At 36.8% G+C, this 26881-nt stretch overlaps 1 protein-coding gene across 6 annotated transcripts in view; it reads left to right on the top strand.

Annotated features, from left to right (window-relative positions):
* Positions 1 to 16689, top strand: part of tfec (transcription factor EC) — a 50893-nt gene extending 34204 nt beyond the window's left edge. Inside the window, exons 1-8 of one of the 6 annotated variants that reach the window (XM_049473418.1) lie at positions 3951 to 4188; positions 4733 to 4966; positions 5357 to 5446; positions 9427 to 9547; positions 11395 to 11451; positions 11566 to 11641; positions 12639 to 12786; positions 14852 to 16688. In XM_049473418.1, coding sequence (XP_049329375.1) covers positions 4129 to 4188; positions 4733 to 4966; positions 5357 to 5446; positions 9427 to 9547; positions 11395 to 11451; positions 11566 to 11641; positions 12639 to 12786; positions 14852 to 15343 — 1278 coding nt within the window. In that variant the 5' untranslated portion in view covers positions 3951 to 4128 and the 3' untranslated portion in view covers positions 15344 to 16688. Of the gene's footprint in view, positions 1 to 3950; positions 4189 to 4732; positions 4967 to 5356; positions 5447 to 9426; positions 9548 to 11394; positions 11452 to 11565; positions 11642 to 12638; positions 12787 to 14851 lie in introns of those variants that run through there. The other 5 variants (XM_049473420.1, XM_049473416.1, XM_049473419.1 and 2 more) reach the window with 5 other exon arrangements.
* Positions 16690 to 26881: the final 10192 nt, after the last annotated feature.

The raw sequence follows: 26881 nt of genomic DNA, 5'->3' as shown, positions 1-26881 counted from the left end.
TTTCTGTGCTCTCCATATGGTTCTAATTTACCATATTTTTCAGAGTGTGCATCAAATTATAAAGCGCACTATCAGTGACCATTTCATACATAAGTTAAGTGACACTAGTCACTAGTTTATTAAGTGACACTAGTAAGAAATTTAATTCTTTAAAAAAAGGAGCACTGGATGTTAATCTCCACACATTTCTCTTCTGAAATTTGGGTTTATTTGGGTGAGTAAAGCGCTTCTATTTATTTACACACGTTAGCAAGCGCCTAGCTAGCCCCAATTATCAGCACTAGCCAGCTGTGGTTAGCAGCGCTAGCCAACCATGGTTCGTGCTAGTAAATGACTGAGGTAACCCAGTGCGCTATCAAATAGCAGTTTGTTTAAAATAGCTTTATAGTTTTTATCGTTTATAGTTTTAACACAGTAAACACGCAGACTACAGTCTAATATACTCACCTCTGAACGACGAAAGAGCTAGCACTGCAGTTAGCGGCTAATGCTAATGCTGCTGCACTGTGGTTAAATGTGTCTTGAAGAAACAATTGAGTTTAAACTACTATAATGAAGCTTAAAAACATCTGAGAACACCTCTTGAAGTGGTTTGAGTGATCTGTTTCTGTTCTGTAATAAATGTGTATTGGCTGTGTTTACACTTGTATTTGTATGTAGATTGGCTTTATCGCTATATAATCCTGATTTAAGAAACATGGTTTAGGGGTTTAGGATTTCTTGCTAATAGACCACTGCAGTCATGCTTCCTTCTGTAATCCTCGTATGCTCATATTTGGGGTTCCTTGTCTAAGATGATTTTGTATTTGGCTAAAATGAATGGGCCTTTTTTAAAACTCACCTCTAGGACATTCTGTGTTTAATAAATATTTTTAGAACCCTGTAGGTTTTATTCTGTGTACATTTACCTCCTGAACAACACTGGATCCTCTGAATTACCTGAGGATGCTAGCTTTTAGCTAATGCTACAGCACACTGAATGGGCATTGCTTACATTTCAGTGTTTAAATAGCACTTACATTTAGATTTAGAAAAGTTTCTATTTGCATTTGATGGTACAAATTAACACTCAGTTCTTTTATCCATGTAAAGAAAAGTCCTCAAGGCTTAATATCATCTCAGTTTTGTTTAAGTTGGATGAAAAAATATAAGCGGATCCTTAAATAAGCAGAAAATGGTTCTAAAGGTTCTATATTTATAGTAAGAAGTTTGATGTAGAGAAGTACGCCCAACCCCTGGTTTATTTCAATATCAAGATGCATTTTGAAAAGTTCTAGCCAGTTCATATTATTCACATTATCCAGCAGCTAAATGTTGTGTAAATCAGCCTTTCAGAAAATCCTCTTTGGCCTGTTGTTGTTTTCAATACGGCTGTGTGTCTTCACACATAGGCCTGCCATTGTCCGGCCAAATTAGTGACTGGAGAACCATTACAGCTGGAATCAAATTACAGTCTCTAATTGACTAATAAGCATGTCTCCTGCATTTACAGTAGAGAGAGAGGGAAAGTAAGGGAAGGACATGATCTTAAAAAAAGGAAAAGTAAAGAAGAGCTCTGGAGGAACACACACTCCTGCGAGTCTAGAGACACAGGAAACACTGTGCCTTATTTAACCTTCATAACCTCAGCCTGACAGAAGAGAAAACACACTCTATTCACTTCTGACCAGAACTGCAGGCTGATGAAAGGAGCTTTGCTGCTGGGCTTCTGACGGATATTGGAAGTGGAAGCAGAGTGATATCTTGAATATGCATAAGATGTGATATAATTCTGGATTATTCTATGGAAACGCCTATTTTTGTGTCCCTAAACTTTACCAGATAAATTACACTATATATATAAATGCATTTGCATTTCATTTTATTTAAAATAAGGACAGATCAGTAAATACAATAGATGATAATGTAAAGCATAGATATACTTAATATACATACTGTACATGTATTATTATAGCAACAGAAAAATAAGAAACATAATTACACTAAAACAAGGATAGTTATAGGGGAAATACAGACAAACAAATAAATAAATGTAAAAAAAAAACTATGATCAATAATATCTGACCACATACTAATGGTTTAAGCTGAAGCTCACTGGAGTCTAGTGTATGACCATTCATGAATTGCAATTGACAAAGTATTGGACAATTTTATTTAAGGTTTTAGGTTTTTGTAAACCTTCTTGAGCTGTACATTTAGAAATATGCATTTTTTTAATTAATTAAATAGTATTCCAAGCGCCAAAGAAGTGCTAGTCTACAAACTGATATGTGAAAGGTAAATTACCATTTTTAAAAAAAATAATTTTCACTGCAACATTATACACATGACTATGAAATATATGATTTCTGTTACATGAAACACGAATGCAGGATAAATATTATAAAAAAGATATAAGAGAGATTGTGGCCCCTAGGAGTTGTCTCACTCCTGTCTCAATCTCTTATTTTTAAATTTATAACCACACTGATGGATTTACTTGGCCACTTTTATTTGCCTATTTCGTGAAGGTCTCTGGAAGAAATCACACTGTGATCCAGCTGTCTATTTTTAATTATTTGAAATCTTCTCATTTAGCTCGTGATTTTATGTGAAGCTTTTAATTGAAGTCACTAATGTGACCTACTTTAGAAATAAAATAGGAAACAACTAGATTAAATAACATATTGAATCAAATATATCATGATTAATAGATAACATTTAGTTCGATGGTCAGTTGCAGGCATTTTTTTAATGCATTTTTTCATTAAAATGACACTTCTTAAAATGTTATCTTCCTTTGTTGGCCATAATATTTAAATAAATGCACAAGAAAGGTTTAAATAAGCTGTCATTTATATATATATATTTATACACCCATTAAGGTTTGTATGTTTTAACATAGTCTAAACAAATAGTTCAGTGAAGTTAGAGATTCTTTTTCTTCTACTGTAATAATTACTGGGCTGCAACTGTTTGAGTTAAACTTACATAAACACAAAAGATGAGTTTATTATAAACCGTTCGATTAAATTTCCTCTTAATATAGATCTCCTAATATAGACCGATAGCAGTCTTATGAGCGTGCTGCTCTGAGAGCATTCTCTAAATCAAGTTGCGTAACTCTGTCACTTTCAATTACAAGTTATTATCATTATAAAAAGGAATTAGGAATAAACTCAGTAACCGGAAATATCCCGTCAAATTAGGCTCAAAAAGATTGACAGACAGTATTTTATAAAACCAGTCAGATATAAAAGTGTATTTTTGGATTATGTTCCCAAAAATCAAATTGCATTCTATTAAATCAAGGGGTTTGCCAAAATATGTATGAAAAATATGTGAAAAAAATTGAATACTTGGTGATCAAAGGATTTTTATCATAATTTTTAATAGAAATAGATTAATGTAATATTATTTATTTCAGCAGATCAGCTATTATTAGACAAAAATGACAGTGATTGACAGTCAACTGGTATATTTTTAGCCACATGGCAATAAACGTTTATTTTTGGATTTTTCCAAAATACCACTGAGTCGTGTCACAGTTGGCCCTTTGTGAACTTTGACAATTCGATGACAAAACGAGGCAGTTTCGTTCTCCCCAAAAGTGAATAGGTCCATCCTATATTTAGCTTTTACGATGTGTTATGGACTAAAAAAAGATGAGAGCCCAGCTCTGGACAGTTAGTTTTCGAGAGCTGCTGGAGGACAATGGTCCTCAGAGGGCTGTGTCTGAAACGCCCCTGGGTTATTCAGAAACCACACACAACAAGCAGCATTTGTCTCTGAGCCCCTGAAGCAGAAGTGACAGCGGGTGGATGTGGGGAGGGTGGGGGGGGGCTGTCTGTTGGGCAGTCCTATTGAATTGGTGATATAGGCAAAACACAGGCATCGAATGGTGATCAAATCCTGGCAGATCAGTGGTCTGACGACCCACTGTTTGAGGTGATTACCACTCTGGGCCATAAAAGGACAGGCCTGGCCTCCTTGCTAATTAGGTCATTAGGTTTCTGCACCTAGTCAGTTTATAAGGACGGCGTGGGCTAAGAGGGGGCAGTCACTACGTGTCCTCTCACAACATAACTTCAGCCTGGGATCCTACAGGAGTTCCTCGTCACAGCTGAAGAAGACACACTGGTTCTGAGAATGCCACACTTAACCGACTGTAGCTACTACAACATGCGAGACGGAGCCCGAGTTTCCAGTGTAAGGACTTGTTTTGCTTCAATGCGACTTTGCTCTACTTTAAAGCTGGTTTGGAGCTTTTTGTGGTCTTTTAGATGATTTTAAGGCTTGATTTGGAGACTGTTGATGTTTTGATTTCTGTTACTAATTTGCTATTTTGAGGGTTACTGTTGAACGACTTAATCTAAAGGTTTCTTTAGATTAACGTGTTCTAGAATCTAAACTACAATCTAATCTTTGGTTTTCTGCTTGTTTTTGGAGAATTACTATTGGCTGAATGTTTTGTAAATTGCTTTTTCTAAAGAGATATTTCTATGGTAGTATGGTAGCTTCTGTCAACTGGGTATTTTGCAGATTTGGTATATTTAAAGATATTTTTGGCTTTCTGTTACACATTGTTAGGTGTGGATAATGTATGTAAGAGTGAATTGGTAAATAGATCTTCTAACATAAGTTTAACTTCATCTAGTAGATTTTATTCACTTAAATAGAGCCAAACCTCATGAGGCTGACTCTCTGTCTGACAGAGAATTCTTACTGATAAAACAACTGTCTCAACCCTCAGGTTCAGAACCACCTGGAGAACTCTAAGTACCACATCCACCAAGCCCAAGCCCAGCAGGTCAAGCAGTACCTCACCCTAGGCAGCAAGCTTGCCAGCCAGGCCCACCCGCACCCTGGCCAGGCCCTGGGCAGCATGCCGGTCATGCGCAACGGACACATGCCGCCCGTCAGCGATAGCAGCACACCCGGCAGCCCCGTCACCCTGCTAACACTCGCCAACAGCCACGACAGTGAGGTGAGTACCTTCACAAAGCCCATATAAGACACAGAGACACTATCTCCCAAAACAGACACACACACACACTCAATCATATCAACATCAAACATGTAGCTAGCACTGGTGAGGAGAAGTGAAATCAATAAGGCCTCATAAGTTTGATAAGAGGCGTTTCCCCACCACCCACTGCAGCCTTTTTGAGTGGAAATGATGAAATGCTTGTTATCGGCTTAAGACCCCGGCCTGCTTCTCGCTGCGCTCTAGTCTACATTCACTTAATGACCATTAGCCTTTGATGTCTTTGACTTCTAAACAGTGGAATGAGACGGTTTTAAGAGATGACACATTGAGTAACTGTTGACAGAAGGACATGGGGTACACTGTGGTAATCACTGTTTTCTTTTTTAGTTTCCGATGGACGAGGTTATTGATGATCTCATTAGCCTTGAGTCCAGTGGCTTGGATTGTATGGAGCCTGGCATCATAATGCAAAACAACGTAAGTATTTATCACGTTTCTTTTTCTTTCTATGCGTAGATAACTTACTTTTACTTGTAAACCCTGGCAAAATTGGAAAACATCTGTATGACAGTCACTCTAAAGCTGATATGTTCAGACTGTTAGCCCAAATCTGATTTTTGGGCTATCTATCTATATACAATTGCATTCAGGTTGATTTTTTAAAAGTCTGGACAGCCAGAAACAACATAAAATCAGTTTTTTTTTTTTTTTTGCAAAACAGATCAAAAGCACATTATAGATGTGGTTTGAAATGCGATTATAATCAGATTTGTACAGATTTGTCTTAACTGGACTCTTAAATCAGATTTAAATGAAACTTTTGAGTCACTTACAACTTCACACAAAAAATTCAAAATGCAACTAACTAACTAACTACCACACAAATCCAATCTCATAACTTGTAGATAACAGTGTGGACAGTCTTCTCACTAGATCTGATTTAAGAAACAGTTCTGATTTGCTTGCAGTCTGAACACAGCCTAATTAACCACATGAAGCGCAGGGAGGTGGAGGGTTTTGTACTTTCAGATAAATCTTTTAAGAACATCAAGGGAGGAATAACAGATCTGAGGTGCAAACAGAAGGTGTCTCTCTCTGGTAGGCTTGGGAAAAAAGGCCTCTGCCTTTGTGTGAGGTCAGACTAAGTCCAACTCAGAGTCAAAGTTCATGGTGTCTGTGGGGAAGAGACTTAACTTAGAGGCGTAACAATACAGATTAGTGGCCTAATACAATCAAGGCAGTGTGTGGAATGCAGAAAATGAGTGGTAATGAGTGCAGGGCCTTCATGTACTCCTTCACTTACTCTCTGAGGAAACTCCCTCTTTCAAGCCAAACACTGAAACAGACTGAGAGAGTGAGTGAAGGGTACAGATAAAAACAAGCAGATAGAGACAGAGACAGAGATAGAGATAGAGAGGTGCACAGGCAGATGTTTCAGATGGTATTCAGCTAAGGAAGTGTAATTAAGCTAAATAATAAAAAATGCACGGCTAAAAAAATCTGCGTCTACTGGATACAAGTGCCCCCTGTGTTTCTGTAGCCAAAAAAATTCAACAGCCCCTCGTTGTAGCCTGGGCCACGGACAAAGAAGCACTTGAGTGGTCATTACAGTGACACCTGAACTCAGTAGAGAGGAACGCATCACTGAAAGAGAAACTGTCAAGTCGCATTCCAGAACACGGTAAAAAAAAAAAAAAGAAAAGAGAAATAGAGAGAAGCTTAATGTTAAAAAATTAAGAAGGAATGGTGTGATAGCTGAAGTGCCAAAAAGAGTCAAAGTAACGGTTATAACACGCAGCACTTACACAAGTCTTTCATCAAGAGTGACATAACTTAATAGGCTTATTCAAACAAGCTTCTGTTGATTTAACACCTACTGGAGTGAAATTATATCAAAATCATATCAAATCATATTTTACATATTTAACAACTAATAATAGTTTAACAACACTTTAACACATTTGTCAGTAAGAAGGTTTACAGTACAATACTGGCAGCTGTGGTTTTCAGTGTTTTACCACATTTTTGCAACATTAATTGCTGAAAATTCTACTATTCTACTGATTTTTTGAATGTGAACTTTACCCTAAAATACTGTCAGCTGTGGTTGGCAGTAATGTATCATGTTTTATTTACAGTTATATACAGTTAAATATAGTTATAGTTATAAACAGTTAATAATTGTAAGATATAGTATTGTATTCTACAGTACAATACAGACGGCCCCAGTTGCTGTATTTTTTTACAGGGTCACTACAATGATTAAAAATCAAATCAGGTAAATTACTTTAAAATCTAATCATATATTTTACAGGGTTTCTAATGTGATTTATTTAAATCGGTATATACTTTATATTGCCATTTTAATTCATAAAATAAGCCTTTATAAATGTTTTATGTAATTATGTCTATGCAATAAATGGCTTATCTAGGCATCATGTAGAACACAATTATGAACACTGCCTTAGTAGTATCTATGCAATTTTGTATCAGCAAACTTTGTTTTTAAGAGTGTAAAAAGCAAAGAGATGGAGGGATGGACTGACAGCTGAGACAGAAGAAGTGATGAAGGAGAGAGGGAGTGTGTATGTGTATGTTGAATTAAGAAAAAGGGGAGGGCAGGAAAAGAGAGAGAGAGAGAGGCAGTGAGGCATTGGATTGGGCTAATGCTTAGACTCCCAGTGGGCTTGTTCAGAAATGATACCATGCTTAAACGGATCAATTCGTTCTAATTAGTCATACAGCGCGATGCATCACGCCGTTTCACCGTGTCAACATATCCGCCAACACGGATGGGAATGGATTGAAGTGATTAGGACGCTGGCAGTCGAGGGACTGTAACAATCTTTCATTTTGATAAGCGCTCGCTTCCCAAGCTCAGATAATGGGCTGCACGCAGAACAAGCACAGCAAAGCAAGCAGCACTCAAACACCACACACTCGCCTGCTCTTACCATACCTCTCTCTCTCTCTCTCTCTCTCTCTCTCACCATACCTCTCTCTCTCACCATACTTCTCTCACTTTCTCTCTCTCTCACCATACCTCTCTCTCTCTCACCATACTTCTCTCTATCTCTCTCATCATCTCTCTCTCACCATACCTCTCTCTCTCTCTCTCTCTCTCTCTCTCACCATACCTCTCTCTCTCTCTCTCTCTCTCTCACCATACCTCTCTCTCTATCTCTCTCTCTCTCACCATACCTCTCTCTCTATCTCTCTCTCTCACCATACCTCTCTCTCTCTCACCATACCTCTCTCTCTATCTCTCTCTCTCTCTCTCTCTCTCACCATACCTCTCTCTCTCTCTCTCTCTCTCTCTCTCTCTCTCTCTCTCACCATACCTCTCTCTCTATCTCTCTCTCTCACCATACCTCTCTCTCTCACCATACTTCTCTCTATCTCTCTCTCTCTCACCATACTTCTCTCTCTCACCATACTTCTTTCTCTCTCTCTCTCTCTCTCTCTCTCTCTCACCATACCTCTCTCTCTATCTCTCTCATCATCTCTCTCTCACCATACCTCTCTCTCTATCTCTCTCATCATCTCTCTCTCTCACCATACCTCTCTCTCTCTCTCTCTCTCTCTCACCATACTTCTCTCTCTCTATCTCTCTCACCATACCTCTCTCTATCTCTCTCACCATACCTCTCTCTATCTCTCTCACCATACCTCTCTCTATTTCTCTCACCATACCTCTCTCTATTTATCTCTCTCTTTCTCTTCTGCTGCCTTTCTCTTATTTTATTCTCTTTCCATTTTTTCTCTTTCTTTCTCCAACTCTTAATGTCTCTCTATCACCATATTTTCTCTCTATCTCTCACTCTTAATCTTTTTCAATCACCATCTTTGTTTCTCTCTCACCATCTAAGTTTCTCTCTCTCACCATCTCTGTTTCTCTCTCACCATCTTTTTCTCTCTTTCACCATCTCTTTCTCTCTCTCACTGTCTCTCTCTCTCTCACCATCTGTTTCTCTCTCACCATCTTTGTTTCTCTCTCACCATCTTTCTTTTACTCTCTTACATCTGTTTTTTCTCTTTCTTTTCAACACTTAATGTCCCTCTCTTACCATCTAATTTTCTCACTTTCCCTCCAACTCTTACTCAACCCTTACTGTCTCTCTCTCTCTATCCAACTTTTATTTCTCTCTCCAACTCAATTTACTTTTGCTGCCTCTTTCTTATCTTATTCTCTCTCTCTTCATCTTTTGCTGTCTCTTCTTCTCTTTCTTACATGCCATAAAATATGCTCTTTTTTATATATTTTTGTCATGTAACTAATCCATAAATCCATAAATTGCCATGATTGTAATCACTATCAATATTCTATGATGAACTGACTTGTAAAAATGTCTGAAAATCATATGGAATAAAAAAAAATTTTGTTCTATAAGGTTCTATATTTTTATTTTTTGGAACAGTACCCATCTGACCCTCTTTCCTTTCTTTCTTTTCCAAAGATGTCTCTGAACAGTGGCATGCTGGACATGTACGGCGGTGACCAAGGTATGACCGCCCCTCATGGTGGACTGACACCCCCCTCATGCCCCACAAAGCTCTCTGTTAAAAGGGAAGTCACAGGTACGGAGCACAGCTGCCTATCTGTCCAGGTGCCGGGTCCGGCTTCTGAAAAGCCTTACAGCACACAGAAAGCCTGAGAGGGTATCGGGGTCGTGATGATGTTGATGCTGTGAGGCTTTTTGGAAAGCGGACTCTGCAACTTCACCAAAGACTTTTCAACAGAGGAAGCAATCAGCAAAGTCTAAAGAAAAAAAAACAATCAGATGTGTAACCTAAAGACTGTAACTGTTCAGGCAATGTCAGGCTTCATATTCTTGTGAATATGAATTCAGTGAATATGTTTTTTGTGTGTAAATTTAGTGTACAGATTTACACATTAATAAAAATTACAGGTCCAGGTCATCCCACCATCTAAAAGAAATTCAGGCACATGCCCCACCTACTGTAACTGTAACTTTAACTGTAATGTCTGCCATGTTTGCATGTGAGTACATGACAACTGCTTTAACCCTAATGAGGCTGAATGTGAAAGGAAAACACGGCAATATGCTTTAAGTCAATGGCTGCCTGCTTATTTTGGTGGCTCAAAGTGCGCATTGTTTTCCTTGATGTTTTATTGCACGTATTTCGCATTATCAACGCTTCAGTTCGCTGAATGTGCTGGGGTATGTGCTTGGCGTGCTACGTATGGCACAAAAGCCTCTTTCAGCGAGTCACCCCCCCCTCCCCCCCTTATGAATGTCATGCATCAAGTAAAGTTAATTGATTTAGGAAATATTAAGGATGCCTCAAGAACTCTTCACTCTGACGAGAAAATAAGTCAATTACATCTTTTTCACATAAGCGTGCTGCGGGACAATGAGTGGTTGCACAGGGCTTAAATGTCCCTATTGAATCAGCAGAAAATGAATTGAGAAATCCAATCACACGTCCCAATTACATAATTTGGAAGAATGCGAGCGCGATTCTGGACGCGGGAGCACTTCGCCTCTGCCCTGATTCAGTATATCAGCAAATTTGCAAAGCTGAGTTAATTGTCAGAGAGGGTGTGTTAAAAGAAGGTACACCGTGTTTCTGCAACATGTCAATGAGCTCGTCTTCAGGGCCTGGAGGAATGAACACAGCTCATTCATAGCCACTTATATTGCTCTGGGTGTTGATTCATAATGTGCTTAAGGCCTAATGCCCATTTCAGTGTTAAAAATGTCTTTTAGAGGCCCTTGCCTTGCTTAAATTAGATAATTTGATATTTCCCAATTATTCACAATATTTATGGGCCCTGGTTTCAGGTGTTTGTTAATTATATGTAATCTAAAAATAAGCCTGCAAAGATTTTTCACTACCTACAGCTCTGAAAAAAAAATAAGAGACCACTTAACAATGATACATTTCTTTGATTTTACTGACTTGAAAACCTCTGGAATATAATCAAACGGAACATGGATAATCACAAGCCATCAAACCAAGCTAAACTGTTTGCACCAGGAGTGGTATGAATGTATCCAAAAACAGTGTGTAAGACTGGTGGAGGAGATTATGCCAAGATGCATGAAAACTGTGTTCAAAAACCAGGGTTACTCCACCAAATATTGATTTCTGAACTTAGAAATTTAGAAATTTCTCATTTTTTTCAATAAATGCCCTAAATGACAGTATTTTTATTTGGAATTTGAGAGTAGAGAAATGTTGTCCATAGTCTATAGAACAAAAAAAAAATAAATTTTACTCTAACATACATCTATAAATAGCAAAATCAGAGAAACTGAATATCTCTTCATTTTTAAAAAAATAAATATTCACTTATTTTAGATTTTGTACTTTGTTTCTTTGTTTATTGTTAACCTTTTAAAAAAAATGCTGCCATTAGTCTCCTAACCTCTCTTTTCTTCTTTTTTCTTTCCTTCCAGAACACGACACAAGAGTCTTGGCAAAGGAGAGACAGAAGAAAGACAACCACAATCTGAGTAAGCTGCCCTCCTCATTGAAATTCACACTCTGTGATAAAGTGTCAGTATGATATGGCTTTTGTTTGTTTGTGTTCTTCACTGGATAACCATTACCGTTTTCTCCTTTACCAGTTGAAAGACGACGGCGATACAACATCAACTACAGAATCAAGGAGCTTGGAACTCTCATACCAAAGTCCAACGACCCGTAAGTTCCGTTTTTCCCCCATATTGACCATCAAAGACCAGCTTATATTATTTTCAACCAGCTACTGTATCAGCAAACTACTGTTTTAAACAATGCACAATGTTTTTAGAGATGGAACAATATGATATTGAGTGTCAGAAACCATTAACCATAAACTACATAGAGGTGTAGAGGTATATAAAAAAAATAGCTAATAATTTTTTTTAAGTAAACTGACTGTCACTTTAAACTGAAATCTATTAGTCTAACATGGAAGCCACCACAAAGTAGCATAAAACTGACCCGGCTTTACAAAACTGAAATACCAAATGACCCCACTTTCCGATTGACACCCAAAGAGTGATTTTACTTTTTCTGTTCTCTCTCAGTGTGAAGAGGTATCAGTAGCTCAGTGCGAATCTCCATTTAAATGATGAAAATGGGGTTAAATGCGAAGCACATAGCAGTCGAATCAAAGTTTAAGTACAATTGCACCTACAGATGGAATATGGTCCAGAAAGGGACTCCAGTGGCCCAGCTCAATTGAACTTTTGATAGAATTTAAATGGAAGGTTACCGTTGTCACTGTGCCATTAACACAAGATAAAGGAGATGATTAGCTCTGATCAGACCGACGTCTTACTCCGAAGAAAGAGATAATTTTACCACACTTCCTCACCTTTTAAAAAAGTAATGGAATCGGGAGCGGCCGCACTTTACTTCGGCTTCCAAAGTTCATTTTTTCCCCCTTACCTCTTCCGACACCTATTTTTACTCAAGGATTAATTTTACCATACAAGGGCCACAGAATGGACTTTCTGCAGACACACTTAACTATTCTATTAAAATTCCCATTCAGAGGCAATGTAATGTCCGAGAATGAATAATTGCCCATGTAAATCACCATTTCTTATTCCTATAAAAAGGGGGCTTTTTGTGAGGGTATTTTTCCTGCGTGTGAAGGTTCTGCTGACGCCAAGCTTGTGTGAAAAAGGTTATCTTTTCCCTTCTCTGGCAGTGATATGCGCTGGAACAAAGGGACCATCCTCAAGGCCTCGGTAGAGTACATTAAGTGGCTACAGAAGGAGCAGCAGCACGCCCGCGAGCTGGAGAGCCGACAGAAGAAGCTGGAGCAGGCCAACAGGAGACTGCTGCTGAGAATCCAGGTAGAGAGAAAGGGAGGGAGGGAAAGAGAAAGTGAACTTTTCTCATCACAAAGCAAACTTGCTGGACAAAATATAAAAAATGTGGAAACTATACAAATGTTAAAGATATATCTTTCATAAATGGAAAGAAAACAACAGTTTTTTTTATGGAATCAATGACTCCTTAAAAAATCCTTAAACATTCAGACATGTTGGTAAAAATGCCTTGAGATTAAAAACTAAAAAATCAGCATATATAAACATAAATATATTAATTATACAATTTATACAAAAGTCGTGGGATTTCAATATGTAAATTGACCATAAAGGGAATGACTTGAGTGAGGTTGAACACTGGCCAGTGTGCTCATGGCAAGTCCATGTTTAAACGAGGTCTGTTAGTGGGTTCCAGGTAAATAGGACATTTAATTTTTGTTGTATGTGCATTTTACATACATTTATTTATTCCTTCCCAGTGTCACATGTGTACAAGCAATACATGGTAACAGAAGGCAGTACCACCCACAGTAGACAGCACAGTGGGTTGAATTGATCATAACCGGCGGTGTTAGAATTGCTAAAATTGCTAGAATTGTAAACATTCAATGCAGGATACTCATGACTTATTTTAAGAAGAGATTTTAAGAAAATTTGATAAAATCAGGCTGAAAACATTCACATACAATTCTGTCTCATGTCCTGCACCTCTCCCAGGCCTCCCCACCATGGCCCTCAAGCCTCCATTGTGCTGATACTGAAGTAGCCTCTGTTTCTGATGTTTTCAACTGTGATTTCTCTCCTGGTCTGAAGCCAGCGAGTCTATGTAATGACCTGATTAATAAACAGTGAAGCTACAGCTCCGTCAGGAGAGCAGTGGGTCTGGAATTAGATTATGAGGCCTAATAATACAGAAGAGTCCCCCCTCGTCTGAAATTATGCATTACATTCCCGCAGTATTGACATACTCACAGAACGGGCGGCGCAGACATTACAGGAGTCCTCACACTCAGAGACAATGCAATTAGCCCCCAAAGTAATTACCCACAGTCCCCCATCCAGCAGCTACTGATCCTCCAGCAGGCAATCCTACCGTCAGACGATCGACAGAACTTGATTACAGAAATTATTAATTCATCATTTATAACACTGGCCACTTATTTATAAGGATATAGACACACACAGACACACATATGCCAACCACTTAAACAGATGGTTACTACGTGCTTAGAGTGTGGCTATCTATTTTCTATGCAATTGACTGTGAGTAGACATTAATTGAACCTGAATATCTGTTATTATTATTATTATTATTAGTTAATGATGAACTCATCAATCATGTCTGGATCAATGTCTGTATTTGATTCTGTAATATGCAGTAACAGACATACTTCAGTATTTTAGCACACAATAAGGTCTTTTATACAAATATTACAACACAGGATGAGTGGACCAACAAAAATAAACCAATAAAAATAAATAAACAGAAATATAACAATAGAAATAAAGCAATGGAATGGTCAAATAGAATGTTAAGTCTGTATCTTTGGTCCATTTTTAGTTCATATCATTTTTGATATGTCTTTTTTGTATTTCAAAAATAGATCTATTTAATATATATAAATAAAATTTCTAAATCAGAAAAATGCAACCTTTTTGTTTTCTTTGCTTTAAATGACAGTTTACATAATGTAAAACTGGATTAAATTACAAATATAACAAAAACATATTAAAAAAGAGAAATAAAGTCAATCGTTTGGCTTTCCTAAAGCATGAATTGTACGGCTACTGTAAAGGTAACTCATGATGTATACAATCAATTTATTGGTCTATTCAAATAGTCAATTTCTATTGGTTCATTTCTGTGGGTCCATTTATCATGATGTTTTTTTTTTACAAAAAGTAAAAGATGGGGTGTTTCAAGTAATCACAAACCTTAAAAAAAAAGACAAAAAGTGAGATTACAAAGTTTTGTTCTAAAAGCGACACACAATGTACAGTTATTAATTGAATTAAATTTTTTAAATTTACATTGTTTGTTAAGGACACTGTTTTAATAACCCATCCCGCATGTGCTTGTTTTTAACAGGAGCTGGAGATCCAGGCTCGGGCTCATGGCCTGCCGAGTGCCCTGGGGGCTGTGGAGCTCTCCTCTCATCTCCTAAAACAGCAACAGCAGCAACAACAACAACAACAGCAGCAGCAGCAGCAGCAGGTGGCCCAAACTGTTCCAGGACCACAGGCCCCTCAGGCCTCTCAGCCTGCCCTGTACCCTCAGGAGGATCTCAGCGCACCCGAGTACCTCCAGAGGAATCCCCTGCCTGCGGTCATCTCCCTGGCAGGAGGCGGAGGAGCCGCTGAGCAGGTCGACGCCTCCACCACGTTCTCGGACCCCCTCTCGCACTTCACGGACTTCTTCAGTGCCACGCTGAAAGAGGAGCACCGCCTTGATGAGATCCTCATGGAGGACGCGCTCTCGCCGTTCGGCGCTGACCCCCTGCTGTCCGCCACCTCCCCTGCCGCCTCCAAAGAGAGCAGCCGCAGGAGCAGCTTCAGTACAGACGACAACGATGACCTCTAACCGGCCAGCCTCTGACCTCTGACTGACTGAGGTCGACCTCTGCGGTCGGGCCGCTCCACTGCTCCCTCTAGAGGAGAAAAACTGAAAAACGGGCACTTGCACACTTGCGTATGAGTGTGTGTGTGTGTGTGTGTGTGTGTGTGTGTGTAACTGAACTCCCGCTTTAAGCCCACATTGGAATACAGGGGGTCTTGTCTGGTCCTGGAGATCTTCAAGCTTCGAGAGTTTAGTTGTGAAAGGCTTAGCCCTTCTCTGATGGCCTTTTTTAAATTTACTTATAAAAAGGGTTATGGTTGTTATTTAGCTTACTTGATACAAAGATGTATATACATTCTGTAAAACAATATTTCCCAGTTAAAAAGAAAGCCAAAAGTTTTTTTTTATGTTAAATCATAAAAAAAGCAGTAAATTAAGATTTGAATTTCATATTTAATATTTAATGCACAGAATATTAACAGCCTCCCTTTCATTTATATAGATGGCCTAATCATCTTAGTGTATAGCTTAGTGGATAGCTGCTTTTTAAAATTATTTAAATTGAATAAATAATACAAATAAATCCAAACAGTAATGTGTGGATTATTGAGGAAAGTAAGTAAACCAAAAGACACAGGAAAAACCCTAATTCATACATTTAGAAAACTTATCATTATAAGAAATGTGTAACTAACCAAAGCAAAGTGTTAGCCCAGGGCCGGCGTGTGAGCTTAAGGGTTAAACTAAACAGAATGTTAGAGATCCAGGCCCAGAGCTGGCTGATCCTGGACTACACAGACGAGGAGTGAGACTTTCCTCCACGTCTTGCACCAATGTTGAATCAGACACATCAAAAGAAAAAGGGAGACTGACTGAAGTGCTGATGCTTATCTACTGTCCAACCAAACTTACACTTACACTTTCATAACACTGGTCACTCACATCCACTGGAACTCAAAAACTCTCTACCTGTTCCTGAACTGTAACATAATGGCATTGTTTATTTGGACCAGTAACAACAGGAGAAGACGATAGAGAAGATGAAGAAGAAGAAGGGGAGAGAAGAGGAGTGTTATTTCTCTCATACTTTATCCAAAAACTGGTTAACTTTATAACCACTGTAAAGAGGAAGCAATGCAAATGTAATTGTAATTACTAGCCAAGAAAAACCTAACATGCCTTTTTATTGTTTTTATTTTTATTGTTCTGTTGTTTATAAAGTATTTTTAAAGGAAGATATCTGTTTATGTATTTATATGTCTTAATCTCTGTATTGTTACAAGAAAATTTGTAGACAATCTAACATGTTTCATTTTTATAACTTTGGGGGTGGGGGAAATACATTAAACCCCTTTTTGATAAATTAAGCCTTTTTTGAAGTTCTTTTAATAATCTGTGTGGCTTTAAAGTGAACCAGTATGGACTGTACACAGAGCTGGCACATTTTACTCTTTAGTGTACTGGGATGTTTTCCTATGTTTTGGGTCTTTGTTACAAACTGCCTGTATGGAGAACCTCTTGTCGTGATGGAACAACAGTGGGTCTAACTTGCTATTTCAGTCTATTTTTTCAGTATTTAAGTCTAACTCAGAGACTCAGAAAACCAATTGTCTTTTTGGGGAGGCGTGGGACTTTTCTCAAACTCCAGAAATGTATTGTCCCATACATCTGGAACTCACTGTCATGTTGGCTTGCCATGAGCACACTGCCCAGTGTTCAGCCTCACTCACAAGATAAAACCTTACAATTTATACAGGTGTGGTTGTATAGATACAAACCTTCCCCTGAGATAACAATCAATTAACATACTGCTATCCCATGCCATTACCTTAACTGCAATAAGTAATCAACTATTTAGTAATTAGAAGTCATTTTTGACATATATTTTTTTAATATATTTTATATGTTGGATATTATTATGTTATGCATTATAATTTCTGTGAAAATAAAATGCTGCCAAAATATTTATTTGCATAATATTGTAGAACAATTAAGTGGATCTTTCCTCAGATATTATTTGTGCACAAAGCATTTGTAAGTGTAAATAACCTTTGAAGAGTATAAAGAACCTCAATATAAGGTACAGGTTTTGGGAAGAACTTAGAAATTTAGTTACTTACTAAATTTTAGGTATAAAACAGTAAAATGACTGCCTAGTATATCTTAAAAAAGTTTCTACTTTAACATATGTAGCACACACACACACTCACACACACTCAAACAGCCCTGATTGTGTTTTAGAGCTCCTCCACTGTGCTGCAGCTCTGATGAGGTCTTGGCCTGTCTGAAGAACGGCCAGCTGAGAGGTTTTGGCTTTGAGTGACATCCTGATTGACCACTGATGAGGACGACCCCCGCCGCAGGCCACTAATGACACGGAAAATACCCGTAATTACGCTCGGGCCCAAAAGACAGCCGCTGAAACACAGCTGTGTGTTATTGCTAGGGGTCTGATGAGCACGCCGTTAGGCCGAACTCCCATAATCCCCCCGCCCTCAGCCCCAAAAGCACATGCCTTCTGCCGGGTATTACACACAAACCATCATAAATACTTATAAACAGCATGTATGCCTATCCCCCAGTGCTGTTCCCCGTCTGCTCTTACTGAAGTTTATTTAAAGTTTTATTTTGGACTTTTTTTAGCACTGTACGATAGGGAGTCTTTTGAAGAAACATTTCATTAGCTGAGACTTTTTTATTTTTTTTTCAAGCAAATTCAAAAATGAAATAATGCATTAATAATACAACAAACACTGGTAGGGAGAATAACATGCCAATGCATTTCAGCGGATAGCCTGTGTTCCTCATCAAAGCCTGGCTAAATTAATGTTTTAGAATGTTATTAGCTTATATGTTTCTCCATAATGAAATCGAAAGCTTCGGCGTGTGTCTCCTCTATAGTCGGAAAGTAAAATTGAACCACCATATCATTATCAAATGCAGATACTCCGACTACAAAGTGCCGAGTGATGTTTACGGGTAATTGGCCGATGCAATTACAGAAAGTAAATATGGATTTTCATTAAAAGGAAAACACAGATAGCCTCTGCATCGCCTTATGAAATTCATTTTCATGAGCGCAATTCAAATTTTCCCATTTCTCAAACACTTCCAGAAGCCTTTTACATCTGCAAATACAGAGCTTTGATATATGCCAACTTAATTACTATTCATAACAAAAAAAAAATCTAATATTTAGAACAACAGCACACAGGCTGCCTTATTTTGGTTTGAATGCTGTTGAACATTTAAAAGCATAAATTTACAATAAATATGAATGACTATTTACTTAAGTTACAAGTATAAACACTAATGCTGCTGGATTTAAATGAAATAACAAATGATAGAGAAATGAATAAGGCAAGACCTCATATCCACCAGTGGGATTCGTTCCTCAGACTTAACGTTGAAAAGTGAAGAATCTGCTGCTGACTGTCAAAGTATGAAAAGTGTCTGAATATAGAGAGAATCCCATATTCACTTTACTGTGAATTATGTATGAGTCGACTGTAGGTAGATTTGGCAACATCACGGAAACAACTGTAATTTAAAGATTCCTTCTGATGTAGTTTAAAATCTCACAAGAATATTAAATTGTGAGTCGAGTATTGCAGACTAAATAAAATCATGGACAGCGTGTGTTGTTACACTTCCAATTTCAAGTGTTTCCTTTAAAAAAATGTCTTTTCATCAATCAAGTTTTTCCCAAAAATCGTTAGTGCGCCTTATAATCCGGTGAGCCTTGTGTATGAATTTTACCAGTCAGGTTGTAAGGAGCAGTAAAGCCACTCCGCTGAAGTACAGCGTTATACAGGAGTTTCAGTTTAGTTCTCCAGCACGAGGCTACAGCATTATTAGCATTAGCGCTAAGCCCACCGTGCTAAGCGCTAGCTCCTTCGCCATTTAGAGGTGTGTATATCAAACTTTAGCCTGCTGCTAACCTTGGCTAGCACTACTGGAGCGGTTTTAGGATTAGCCACTGACCATGCTAAGCGCTAACTCCTTCGTCTTTCAAAAGTGAGTAAGTTATATCAGACTGTAGCCTGTAGCCTTTACCATGTTAAAACAATGGGATAAACCGCTAGCTAATATCGCCCTGGCTTACCAGAACATTCAGGTTTCCTCAGTGTAGAGCTGTCAGGCAGCACCCAGCTTTAGTGGAAATCTTGAAATTTAAGCTTACTGTAAATAAACAGAAGCGCTTTACTCACCCAAATAAACAGTTTTCAGGGCAGAAATCTGTGTAGATTAACATCCAGCACTCATTTGGCTTTAATGGAATTTTTTTTTTTTAAAGAATTACAGTTTTGTTTAATTAACCTAGCTTAGCTTTAGCTTTACACCCAGTGGCGAGACCTGCTGAATTGACGGAAAACATGGCGACACCTCTGTTTCTTACTAGCAAGGCTGTTCTGAATTTGTGGAAAAATTAAAAACACAACAGCAAAAAAAAAGGGTGCAACTCCCATAGGACATGCAGTTTAAATTGAATCCACTTGCTGTTAGGCTGCTGCTACTTGGTTGCTATGGTATTTCAGGTGGTTTCTATGATGTTGCTAGCTGGTTGCTTTGATAAACCAGATAGCTGCTTTGCTGTCTCAGGTGGTTGTGAAATGATTGCTATGATATGGCTGGGTGTTATTAGTGTAAAAATCGGTGGATCATACTGAATGTTGGGAGGTACACAGTAAAAATGTGGCAGAAAAAGAATAGAAATGAAGATAAAAAGAATAATATTATTCAGATAACAATAGTTTTGCAATGTGCAACTATTTACTATTTTGCTATTAAATAAAAAAAAAAAATATATATATATATATATATATATATATATATATATATATATATATATATATATATATATATATATATATATATATATATATGTATATATATATATTTTCTTACTTTTATGACTATAAGTTCCAGGCTAGATGCTGTAGAAGAAGTGCAGGTACTGCAGTGTCAGCAGACTGAATACTTCCTGAATGGCCAAAAGTTCTAACAGAAATGCTATTTTTAGAGACTGTCCACAAAAAAAGAGCTGGACATTATTTAGGAAACACAAGTTCATTAATTAAACTCTCATATGGATAAAGGTGATCATGCGTGATCAGAGATTACTGTCAGGTCATGTTTTGTACATTTCTGAATCACACTGACAGCAAATCCCATACTGTATATACCGGACTCCCAGACACCCAGAGACCAGATATAAACGAATACCCAGAAATACAACCTACAGATATAGTTCATTCATACAAATTAATAATCATAATGAAGCATATCTGTGTAAGAGACAAGTGTATGAGTGTGAAGAACCTTTTGTAGACTTTAAATTACAGTTGTTTTTTTTCATTATTTTATCAGTATTTAAACATTATTCATTTATTAAAAACATGGTTCTTAATTAAGTGAAATGTGGTTCTTCTATGGTTCAAAGGACCCACTTTGTTTCATATTTTATTTTGTGTATTTCCACTTACATCCATTCTAACTTCTAAGGTTTTGTTCATATATATGTTTAAAACGATAGCTGTTATGTGCATTTTACAATGAATTGACCAATAGAAATGACTCAAAAATGACCTGGAAATTCAATCCTTAACATATAGTTATACATATAACAGCCTATATGTATGACCTATGACCTTGTATGTCTAAAATATCCACTTTCCTAAAAAAAAATACTTAATTTTTAATTTATTGGAAATTAATGTAAAAGGATTCAACTTAAGTTATTTTGAAGCATTTCTATTGTTCCATTTTAACATAATACATACAACTACTGCCAAATTTAAACAATATCAAAATTCAAAAATATAAAAAAGCAGATATAAGGTATAAGGTTTTATTCTAAATGTGATGTTACATATACATGTTAAAAAGGTCTTTTGTGAGGTATAACATTTTGTCATTTTATCTCCAACAAGCTGTACATTCCCGATTCTCACATATTCTCAAGATATTAAACAGTATGTAACTGTATTTTATGCTTATTTGTGCAAGTTTTTTAAGGAACAACTCATCAGTGAGTTAGCCTACTTTACCCTCTCAAATATGCATTCACTCCCCACTTCCTCCAGTAGATGGAGATCACACACTGTGTCCATTCTGCTCATAGACTCCCGCCTCTCTGTTTTCTCCTCATATTTATCATTATAGTCTGCTATGGGCAGAGAATACACTCCCCACAGCTAACTCCAGCAGCAGCCGGAATGTGTTCCCCATTTACACTGTTCACAAACACACACATACACAACTTATCACTGAAAATAATGAGCAAAAAGAAGAAAAGAGGCTTTAAAAGAATGAAGTGCATCCACAACATGTACTGACAGTGTGTGTGTGTCTGTTGAATCTTGGACACCAGTGATGGTCAGTAAAGATGTACTTAACATAAAATCAAATCAAATATTAATGATTTTTAAAATTCTAAAACTTAGAAACATTTATACAATCAAATACTTTTACCAAATAGGCCTGTCACAATAACTGTCACGATAGATACAGTATATTCAAAATAGAATTGCGATAAACAGTATTATTGTCATTTTAAGACCATTTCAGCCACCGATTTAACCCTCTATGACCTAAATTATATTAACATCTAAGTCCCTGTGCATATAATACATATACATTTCTGTTTTGACCTTTGATAACCAAGCTGATCATTTGAATCAAATGTTTAAATGCAAGGAAATACTTTCTTTACTTATTTTTTCACATATACATTTATTTTGATCATTTATGACCCACTTGTATGTCTCACTGTAATGAGTGTAGATATGCCTTGTAACATAATTGTTTTATTTAAATAAACAAACAAATAAATAAATACATAAAAAAGAAGGTGCAATATGATGTAGTAACCAAATATTTGGTTTGTTGTCTGAGAGCAACACTATGCCATAAAGGGTTAGAGATAATATATTAGCATAACAAAATAACCCAAATAAATATACAATGGAATTAAAAAACATGAATACATAAACATAAGCAATATTAAAACTGCTATTTGACATAAGTTGACACACCAACTCATTCATATTAATGAATGTTCTCCTTGCTAAGAAACACACAATGGGAAATATGAAAGTGAGAAAACTTACATTTAAATAATTAATTAATAAGTACAGAAGTATACAGTAATTATTGTAACAAACCCAGTTTTGTACCTTTATATTATATATTAAATATTACACCTTATTTAATATATCTCAGGTGTAATATTTTAATATTTTGTACACCCAGCAGAGCAGAGCAATGGGGATTTCTGATCAGTCCCTCAGTGTATATAATTCAATCCTAACTTTACCTCCAGAAGCCAAAAGTGAATTTTGGTAAAATTGATTCCCCACAAATTCCAAATACATAATACCTGAGTGGCACCGAGATTAACCTAACCACACCTAACTCAACCCTCCCTTTAAACTAAGAAACCAGACTCAAATCTTGTCAATGTCAAAATGTAATGTATTTTACTAGATCCACACAAAATAAAACATTAAGACCTAAATACAAACAGTTTCAGTGCATTAGCAGCACCAGAATATACTCCAGTATTCTCATGTATTTATATGTGTATGCAGAGATATAGCAAAGCTAAACCAAAATACATCCCAAAACCAATTATATATCAATCTATGAAACCAAAAGCTAATAGTACAGTAGTACAATATTATGTATTACACTGGGTCCTCACACACACACACACACACACACACACACACAAAAACAATATCCAAATAGTATGCAAAGTACATGAGTAGCACCACAATACACCAGAACACACCAGGTATGGTGTTTGAAGATACTGCTGCAAAGGGAAACAAAAAAGATTTGGTCAGATTTGATCCCACATCAGTGTGCATTTGGTTCTCCTAATCCAACCCTAACATTAACATCAGAAACCAAAATTTACCTTATGTGAAAAAATGTAATGTTTCCTACTAGGTCCCCATAAAGACTAACAGTTCTGGTATATTACTGTCAACATACCAACATACACATTATAGTCTGCTATGGGCAGAGAAAACACTCATCCTCAGCAGCAAGAGTGTGTTTTCTATTCACACTCTTCACAAACACACACATTAACCACAAATTAAGCAAAAATAATAAGCATAGAATTTTATTAATGGAATGATGTGCATCCACAACATGTACTGGCAGTGTGCGTATCTGTTGGTGAAATTTAGCTACTGGTGATGATCAGTAAAGACGAATTTTAGCAAGACACTAAAATAAAAAATATATATTTGTATTCTATTAAAGTATTCACATTTCTTTTACATTATAATTTCACATTTACATATTGTCATATTGACATTTACCTATATTAGAAGAAACTGCACTCTATCTCAAAGACATGATACAAACATACTGCAATTCTCACTAAACCACAATAACTATACACTGATTTTACAATTGTAGCTGTACTGTTATTACATGAGTAAAAACAAGCAAAAACAATATTTGGTCAGATTTGGTTCCACATCAGTGTATATTTGGTTCTCCTAACCCAACCCTAACAATAAAATTAGAAACTAAAAGTGATCTTTTGTGAAAGGGTTATTTTTATGTGAAACTAGGTCCCCACAAGTCACCATGAACAGTTGTGGTACATGACTGGCACCAGCATACACCAGGTCATATTGAAGGATTTGTATAGTAATAAAATATAGTATTATATTGGATAAAGTAATCAAATATTTTGATTTTTTTTTCTAAATGGTTACCTTAACATTACCTATAATACCTATAGTATTATCAACTTTGAGGTTTGAGTAATTTACAGGCTCTTCTGTAGGTCAACTTACCATTAAATGTTCATATATTATATAGTGCAAAGGATTGCCAAGATTTTAAATGTTTTTTTTTCAGAAAAAAAAGTAAAATAAAAAACAAAATCCACTTTTTTTGTTTAAATGAAACACATACAGTTCTAAACACACACTGTATACAAAAACACACACTGTATACAAACATGAACCTCAATTTAATTCTCCGTATAAGCTGGAGGCTGCTGTAAGATGTTAGTTGTAAGTTAGTGTGTAATGAGGCAGTTTCAGTCCACACTGTATTCTAGGTATAAACATGAAAGTGCCAAATTCCCATGTAAGAAAATAACTTTCTATGAAAAATCTTTCAATTGTACTTTCTAATAAAAAAATGAATGAAAGGTTCCTTATAGAAAGAGAGGTAGTTCTCCTATGGCCTCATTTCTTAAAGAGGCACCTTTATACTTTTAAGAGTGTATTTGTGTGTGTGTGTGTGTGAGAGTTTGTGTATATATATATATATATATATATATATATATGTGTGTGTGTGTGTGTGTGTGTACGCGCTGTGACCCCACATCATGACCCCACTTCGTGACCCTCTGTGCCACACTGTGCCCAGCCATCCCAGCATCCTCTGGGGCTCTGAGTCTATTCTGTGTTTATGGGGGCCGCACCCCAGCCGCACTTCACCGACGCCCACGTCAGCGGCCGGAGAACGGCGTATTAACAGCGGAATACAAAGAGATGAAAACCCTCCAGCTGGGCCCGGCACTATAAAAGCCCCCCGATGCGATTTCCAGACAGTTCGATTGAATCGAACCAGATGCCAAAAACATAACTTCAAACAAATTGACTTCCAATTATTGGAGTGCACACTTCCAGATGTGCTACAGATGGGGAGGAGGGGGGCGGGGTGGGCGAAAGGTGTCCCGGGCCACAATAAAGCCAGGGTAGAGCGGGGTGTGTTTTAAATCACCCCCCCCCAGCTCAGAGCGGGACAGGATGTGAGAGGACGAATGTGGCTAAGGAGAGAAGAGTGTGTCATTAGGACAAAGTGAATCCACAGTGCTTGCTCCCTGCACACACACACCACACCACACACACACATGCACACACACACACCGCGGTGGGGTATGGGGGGGAAGCAGTATGCTGTCATCTAGCCGGGAGGTTTCTTTAATGCTAATTCAGAAGTGATCTCCAGCAAAACCTTCATCCTGAAAATGAAATCACAGGCAGAGGACACTCGCGGCTCCGGCTCAGCCGTGCATATGCATGAGTGCATATTAATTTATACCTATACATATATTTGCAAGCTTGTAATGAATGGACATAGGCTTAGAGCCGCTCGCATTTTATACACCTAACCAGTTCATACTCCAGCAGCACCTCTACACACACTCACTGTTTTATTATAATGCAGAGTAAAATACAACTGTAACATCTGCATGTAAAATGTTATGTCATTAAGCAGCAGCAAATTATTAGGATTTAATATAGTTTTGTATTGTATGTATTTTAGATTCAATATCAAAATGTGTTACTGCCAAAACCCCAGATTTTATAAATACCCCTATTTTATAAATATAATCAAAACCATGCATGCTGTCTAATTTACTCAATAACTCAGTAAGTTATAAATAACATTAAGTTAAGATTAAGTTGTCTTAATAATACAGTACATGTTTAAAATCGAACTTCTAACATTTAATTTGTGTTAATATTTTAGCTTATTGAACTTAAAATTATTCAAAAAGTTACTCGAACAGTTTTGGATTTTTTTAATACTTGTAAAATACTTTTAATTTTTTTATAGACCTTTCAAGACAAAACAACAAGCATAACAAAACAAGCATAATACCCCTCTAACCCTTCCCATACCTGATAAACCAACACAAGTTATTAAAAACAAATCAGACGTCTGTAAAGACATAAGATTAACATACACAAACCATCATATTCATCATGTTACAGCACTGGGCTTAAAAAATGCTGCGAAACAAAAGGTTTGCTCGGAGATTTAACTGAAAAATCTTTATTTTTTTTTACAATTTCTAAACTATTAACAGTGATTAATCTTTATAGAACAATACACATTTTTTTCTACAGTATTACATCATACAAAATTCCCTTATGTAGCGCCCGAAAAGGCATGAGGATATAGTTGCTTATTCACTTTTATTTTATGAAGGCCACAGCATTTATAGTTCCCAGCTAATTTCTAGTGTATTAAAGCAAGTGAGGTTAGCTGATAACAAAGCTGAACAAATTCATACAGTGGCTGGAATTCACAGAATAATCAGGAAGAAAAAATAGTTTGTTATACAAGCCATACAAATCAATAATTTATTGTAATAACATAATGTTTACATGGATCAATGACTGTTAAAACATCAGAGTTCCACATGTCAACATACACTGACTGATCAGGTAAACAGCAATAAAGATTATTATATACATGTAGGACACATTTATACAATTCAAATTGTGTCTATTTTAAATTACTGTTCATAACAGTTTTTAAGTATTTTATCATTCTTTAAAATAAACACAACTACTCATTTAAGAAAAATGCTCGCATGTACAGTATGGGTTAGGGCACAGTTTCCCAAAAGTATCTTAGCATTATTTACATCTTAACATGGAGCAAGAGAGAGAGAGAGTGCTCAGATAAAGCTCGCTCAATCATCTAAGAATCATCTTAGCGCTCAGAACCTTTTGGATTTTTTACTAAAATTACTAAAAATTATGGAAAATGTCATTTTAACACATCAAA

The sequence above is a fragment of the Astyanax mexicanus genome, chromosome 2 (assembly GCF_023375975.1).
Source record: "Astyanax mexicanus isolate ESR-SI-001 chromosome 2, AstMex3_surface, whole genome shotgun sequence".
In the NCBI taxonomy this organism is placed as follows: Eukaryota; Metazoa; Chordata; class Actinopteri; order Characiformes; family Acestrorhamphidae; genus Astyanax; species Astyanax mexicanus.
The sequence above is the reverse complement of the archived record's forward strand: the minus strand, read 5'-3'. Positions and strand labels throughout refer to the sequence as shown.